The sequence below is a fragment of the Stegastes partitus genome, unplaced genomic scaffold, assembly GCF_000690725.1.
Source record: "Stegastes partitus isolate 25-593 unplaced genomic scaffold, Stegastes_partitus-1.0.2 Scaffold18, whole genome shotgun sequence".
Taxonomy (NCBI): domain Eukaryota; kingdom Metazoa; phylum Chordata; class Actinopteri; family Pomacentridae; genus Stegastes; species Stegastes partitus.
In genome coordinates this window covers 1217710-1224953 of record NW_007577749.1, presented here as the reverse complement: position 1 = coordinate 1224953, position 7244 = coordinate 1217710, and the positions used below count along the sequence as shown (strand labels likewise).

Genomic DNA, 7244 nt, shown 5'->3' with positions numbered 1-7244 from the left:
ATGTTCAGATAATTAGGATTGACTGCCAGAGCCTGCCCTCTCTCTCTCTCTCTCTCTCTCTCTATATATATATATATATATAATCGCATTGTATTTAATGATAAGTCACTCAGTATGTGTGCATTTCTCTGTAAGCATTCATACCTTGTACATGCTTGTGGATTTGCTTGATTAGCGTAAAGCACAATGGATCAATCTCTATTTAATTCTGTTTTATTTTCTCTGTGTGTAGCTCCAGAGCTGGTCCTAAGAAAAGTGATCAACTTTGCTGACTGTACTGTGTGTCTGGACAAGCGGAATGCGAGTGGCAAGATCGAGTTTTATCAGGATCCACTGTTGTACAAATGCTCCTTCAGAACGCGTCTCCATTTTACCTACGACAACATCAACTCCAAGATCCCATCTGTCATCAAAGTGAGCAACTCTAAAGTGTAGCAGTGACTTAATAACTGGCATCATGTTTCCAGTGCTCGAGATCAAATGTTTTGCAGGGGCCGATTTCGTGTCATTGTGCTATTGACCAAACATGTGGGAAAAATGTACATTTGTCATAGTTGCTCACAATTGTCAGAAAGTCATGTGACTTACTTTTGTTGGATTAGCTGTTTTTAAATCAATAGCAGGATAATGACTAATTCCAGTCCTTTGTTTCAATCCAGTGACATTCTGAGTATAAAGGGAAGACAGCTGTTTGTTTTGGCAAGATTTCCCTTCTCACACAAGAGTGACAAGATAACGCTACATATAATATCAGGGGTCACTGAAGTACCGTCAGTGTTTCGCTTTGGCTTAATTGCTTTTTGAAGAGATCTGATGTGATTTCAGTGTATTGTGGTGTACATTTACAATTACAAACACCTAGTCTAGACAATTTTCTCATGTCATGAAGCAACAGCTTTTGAACTACACTAATGATGTTCATGATTCATTTATTAATTTCGAAACAGTAGTAACAGTTTATAATCTAGAAAAGTACTTCTCTGACTACACAATATTCACAGGAAATCCCAATCATTCTTCTGCTCATTGTCAGTGAGACGGTGACAGAAGATAATTGTTGAATTACATATTTGTCTTTTTCTTAATGTAGTAGAGATTTGTTTATGGAATCAGATCTAAACTATTTCTGACTAAAGAAATAGTGAATAAGTAATTATCAACAACAATACATCTTTTAACTGGTAAAACCAATGTTTAAAAGAGATTTGTAAACTTTTGTAGAAAATGGAGAGGCTGTGGTTTATGTTATTGTGCACGGCATTTGTCATCCCTCCACTATTTAACTACAAGGGGTAAACCAATGTTATTTTTCAGGGCCAATACCAAATATTAGTGTTTGGAAACAATTTACATTTGCAATAACAGTAAAAAAAATCTTGGTGTCAGAATTTGGATAACACAAACTCTTGCACAGTTGCAATAAATTTGTTTAGCCTTGAGCATTGATGGCTATCACTTCTGACTTGTAACCAATCAGAAAATTGCTGTTGCTATGAAGAAGAGGCTGCATTACAGCAAACGTAGCATATTTTAGAATTATTGTGTTGGGAATTGGTGAGAAAAAAATGATACTGATGCTGATAAAAATGGATAAAAATCAGATTCAATGATTAGCCAGGCTGATTGGCTGATCCCTAACACTTATGTTTCAATGATTTCCCGTTTATATGTTAAACAGGTTTTTTAAAGAACACTGTATAAAAGTCAAGTGTAAAGGTCACTAACAATCTTTGTGGTTTACTGATGTTTAGGTTTTGAAAGTGCCGTACAGATTTGCATTTGCCACATTAGGGTAGTTGAATCTATTACAGCATGTTAAGCAATAACATGAAGTCCACTTTTGACTGAATTCTGGAGAGCCTGAAGTTGTCCGTTTTGTTATTTATAAATTATAAACACTGTATAATATTTCATACAAACAAATGTGCCAAAGTTTTTGTAGCTTCTGTAAATGAGACGTAAACACACTGGTTCACATTATATGTATTATGTGGCTACATTTGTTTCCATTTGGAAAGACTTCCTTTATCCTGACATTGCTTTTTAGTACTGATTACAACTTTTTCTGTATTGGTACACTATACGATAGCTGTAGGTCATCAAAAAACTTGGTTTAACAAGAGCAGAGATTGTGCCACAACATATATCAGTTAGCAAGATTGGAATCCATACAAGTTCATAATTCTGGCCTTTTTAATTACACATATATAATTTAGGAAACACATATTTACAGTTTGTGGGAGTATCCTATTTTGCATGTAAACACATAATTGACCAAATCAAATGTCAAAATGTAAACTGTCTTTTACATTTTGCCTTTTGTTTTCTCAGATCCAGACCATGGTTGAGAGCCTGAAGTTGTCCATTACTGATCAACAACTACCCATGTTTATCCGAATTTTAGAGCTGATCATTGCTCTCTACTATGGAGAAATTGGAGGTCACAAAGAGGGTGAAGGCGAGGAGGGCGTTGTCAGGGAGGCTGGAACAAGTTTACCTGGTGAGTGAGTTCTCTGAGGCTCTTTCTTCTTTTTTGTTTGTGGCTGAGGGTCCTTCTTTTTGCTAGAATGACTGTCCTATAGTTTTACATTTTTACTTATGTACCAGTCAAGAGGTGTCCACAGCAAAATATATCAATTTTTCACTAAGACAGTTTAATCTTACTGCAGCCAATATTATCAAAATTCACTTTGCAATGATATATGAAGTCTCAATGCAGTTTGTATATTAGCTTGGCCCCAGTACGAGCACTATAACCATCATATTCATCTCAAAACCCATGTGCATGTTGCCTTGTTCTGTTCAGTGACTTTGTCTGTTCATATGCTGTTGTTGTTCCTAAATGGGACATTTAACATTGCTTTGACCATAGTGTGCACTCCTCCTGCTTTTTCCACAAACAAAATTTGGAGCGTGTAACTCTACACAGACCGTTGTCATCAGGCCTGATCGTCTCCATGTGGATGGAGGCAGGAGAGAGGAGGGTAAAGAGAAAAAACAAAGATGAATCAAACATAGGCTCACCTCTGTCTTTTTAATTGAGGCACCATAGGAAATTACACTGCTCACATCCAGGAGCCGAGCAAAACGTATATGCAGTCTGTGTGTCCCATAGTCACATTGTATACTAACATGTATTCACTGAGGTGTATGTAGCCTTTTGCTGTATTTGGATTAAGGCACTCACACATACACGCTTAAACATACACACAAATTTCACACATACAGATAAACTATATACTACTTCATACTACTTTAACAGCTGCAGTTACCCCGTTAAAAAAAAACAAAACCCACCTCATTCCCTAAACGCCCATCTCTTCTCTCCCCAACTGCTCATCCTCATTCCTGCCAAATAGAACAGGATCAAGTCCCAGGTCCCACAGGGCTAAATCAGCCTCTGTAGCACCAGGAGCACATTATGGTTGGGTAGAAGTGATGGGCAGAGGGGAAGGCAGACAGCCCAACACAATACAGCCCATTCGCTTGCTCCTTCTAACTTGCTCCCTGCCTCTTGGCCTGGAACTTTCACTGCAAGTTGGCGCTGCTTCCAGTTCGGTGTCCAATGCCAGATGTAAGAGTCGGTGTCATGCTACTGCTATGCGGAGCCTCTGAGAATGAATTAGTATCCCATCACAAAAATATACAAGAGGGGACCAGTGCTTGGAACCTGAGCGCCCCCAGATCTTGTTATGCTGGAAGTAATCGACAGAGTGAAGAAGCTGAAGGGGGCAGGGGGCAGTTGTGCGTGTATGCACTGTAGTGGGTGGGTGTGTGTATGTTGGGAGGGGTCCGAGCTTGTTCATGAACATATGGTTTCCAGTATATTCATTTCAGATTTAAGGAATAAAGCTGAACTATGCTGAAACTAGTAGAAGAATTATAGCTCAAATTATATCTTTGTATTTATATTGACAAAAAAATAGTTTTCCCACCCAGGACAGAACGCCTTTACTATAGATGGTTTCTGAGGACTACAATTGTATGTTGATACTTGCAGTGACTGACATGGCTTGCTTACATATGTATTAGTTAGTGGGTTGTAGTTTGTAGGAGACAACTGTTGTCACATGATTACTCGAACATGATGCCAATATTGCACATAGTACTTGGTCATAGTCATATGATTTTCTATAGGCTGCTTGTGGTAAGTCTTGGCTCTGTTGCTCTGTGTATATATTTCCTTTATTTACTGTTGCTGTGAGTTAGCTTTCATTTGTGATACTATTGGAGTGATTGAATTCTCACAGTTGTTTTTTTTATAAAATAACTGTGTTTGCGTATGCAGACAAAAGACCGAGACAAAAGTAATGACTACAGTGTGAATCTACCGTGTTACATTAATAAGCCATGACTTTTAATTTAAAGTGTTTCTTTCTAGAACATTTTCAAAGGGAATTTTAATTTCTCCCTCATGTGAAGGTGTTTTTCTTTTTGCCAATTTAAGTGGGAAAAGCCTCGTAATGTGTTTATGTGCTCATGATTCACTGTGGCTGCATGTTGTTTGTTTGAATGTTTCTCTTTTAGGTAAGAGCCAATGTCTCATTAATGAATAGCCCTAATAGGTGAAGGGTGCAGGATACTTGTGTGTCACTAACCAAAGCCACCTTTCAGTCAGGATTGTGTGGCTGGTTTTCCTACTGTCTGAAATTTAGCGAAGTCTGTGAAACGCTAAAAAATTAAACAGCTGGAATCATAGATGACTAACATGCCTGAATGCACCAGCTGGTCACGGCAGTGAAGCTGTACGGTTTCAGCAAGTATGTGAAGAATTATGAACCGAGGACTGGAGCTGCTGAAGTGTGGCAGGGTGTGTGTGCGCTTCCCTGTATAGCATATACAGTATGTGAGCAGTTGAGTGCCTGAAGTTATGTGTTTTTCATATGTGGGCTTTCTGCGCTCTATATGTGTGCATGGGACTGAGTGTTTAGTGCTGGCGTTGAAGGAGGGCTCGTCCTCTCTGTCCCCAGACGCCTGTTGAATGGAATGGACCATCACATGCTAATAAGCCAGAGGCCACAGACTATCCCATTATAAATGTCATGTGGCTCCCTTATTCTACCTCAGGGCATGACAGGACTCCTTTTTAATCATCTTTATACTTTTTTAATTTTATTGTGAAGGGTCCAAACCCATTGAATTTACAAGTCTGTGGCATGGATGACGCTGTTTTTTTTGTCTGGCATAGTGTTAGTTTATATTCTCCGGCCATGAGAGCCAAAAGGGCTTTTAAAACACTTTGACATTAGCGTCACACTAGTAGTATTAAAGGAAAGACAATATTAGACGCACATGTCGACATGTGTTTGATTATTTCTATCAAAGAAAGTAGGCATGTGTACCGAAGTGTGTCTGCATCACTTGTGAGAAAGCGATGAACAGACAGATAACTTTTGGCTGGAAAAAATTAAACAGATGTTTGTGTGAATGCGCAGGTTTAATCATGAAAAAAAAAAAACATATCCTGTATTAAAGCATTGCACTTAGGTACATATTTTTGCATCTATGGTTACTGTCAAGCTTAGCCTGAGCATGTATGCATGTAAGCCCAAACGCACACAGACTCAGCAGATGCTCATGTGTAGGCTTTGCTCTGTTGTCAGGTAACCAGTCCACCTCTCCCTCTATAAACATGGAGGGACATCTACTGGCCTGAGAGGGCACTGCCTTCTTTTACTCCTCCCCTCTCACTGTCTCAGTGTCCCTGAGCTGTTCACCCACTCACACACCCACTCTCTTACTAGCTTTGACATACCCTACCGCTTAAAGACTTTGGACTCAGGGAAACCAACCATGACCCAGACACATCCTATTACACAGCATGTCTGAGCTCTCTTAATGGACATATGCTGACTTACATGGTGCCATGCTTATATTATTTGTTGTATGAAGAAACATCCAGGTATACTTTGGTTGCACTCATGTTAAAGTAGACAACGGGGATATTTTACTCCTGTGATGTAATATTGCTCTACTACATGGCAGCATACATTTTGGCCAGCCCACATCTCTCTCTGGGAATTTTTTCACTCACTTCTTTGGATTAATACTTCAAAGTCTCCTTAAGCCAGTCTGTTTTGATCACTTGATTGGTAATTGTGCTTTTATTTTGATTGCCTTGTAATTCAAACGTAGGCTTCGTCAGGCTGTGACGTGAAGTGAAAGAGCTTAACTTGTTGAACTGACACCTCAAAGGATTCATGGAGTGAAAACAAAAAGGGAAACAAAGAGGAATGAGAGATAGAATTGGACAGGGAGATTGAACTAGAGAGAGAGATAAAAAGCCATAACATGGGATTTCCAGCTGCCAATTCACAAAGTGAAAGATTTAATTAAAATATGTCATAATTTTCACCGCCTTAGCCTCTGGGATTCCTAAGCTGTGACCTCACGGACAATATTGTTTTCTCGCAGAGGACGTGAGGCCATGAGGAATGGGATTACACATTCTTGTGTATTGACATCAGCTTCCTTTATCCCAACGTGTATGGAAACAGACATGATGGGACCAGTTCAGGGGTCAAGATCCGGACCGGAGGAGTGTGTGGTGGTTTGGGGATCCTGTGAACCCCCAAATGATTTTCTGAGAAGAAGGGAAAGATTTGTTCTTGTCTTTTGTTACGCATGGCTCCAACAGGCCAGTTCACTGACTTTCTGCATTAGTTGTACCTGGTGTGCAGCCTGTGGCTTATAGTAGCCAGTGCTCCTGTCAACTCCACACCACCGTCTCAGAACTATTTCGTATAGTTCTGCAACTGACCATTCCTGGCGTTCACCTGCCTCCCCCCGCCAAGCTGGACTTGTGCTGGTGGCTCATTGTTCCCTGACCTTTTTCATAGCCTCCCTTTCAGTATATTGGCTTCTCATCAAAATGTTTGTGGATATGGTCTGTGCTGTTGGGCCCAGTACAGATGGCCTTGACCACTGGGCCTAGTCAAGGCTCTCTTCTGTCAGAATGCTGGCTGACAAGCTGTGCCCTCTGGCCTCTACTGGAGTGGACTTCCCCTCTCTCTCTGTAGAGTTCATGCAACAGTGGGTTCATGCAGCACACAAATACTTACACACCTGCATGCTGGAGCATTGGCAGCAACTACTGTGAAACGGCCTCAGTGTGTGCTGTTTTTGTGTGTTCCATTGACAGCTGAAACAACTTGCTTGTATTAAACTGCCCTGAAGGCATGGACAAATTAATTTAGTGTGCTGCACTGGGTATAGACACTTCCATTATCAACAGTTTTTTCTCT

At 40.1% G+C, this 7244-nt stretch overlaps 1 protein-coding gene across 1 annotated transcript in view; it reads left to right on the top strand.

Moving 5' to 3' along the window:
• vps13b (vacuolar protein sorting 13 homolog B) overlaps positions 1-7244 on the top strand; it is a 324549-nt gene that overhangs the window by 28624 nt on the left and 288681 nt on the right. The window contains exons 6-7 of the mRNA XM_008292112.1: positions 233-414; positions 2332-2500. Of these exons, the coding sequence (XP_008290334.1) occupies positions 233-414; positions 2332-2500 (351 nt within the window). The remainder of the gene's footprint in view (positions 1-232; positions 415-2331; positions 2501-7244) is intronic.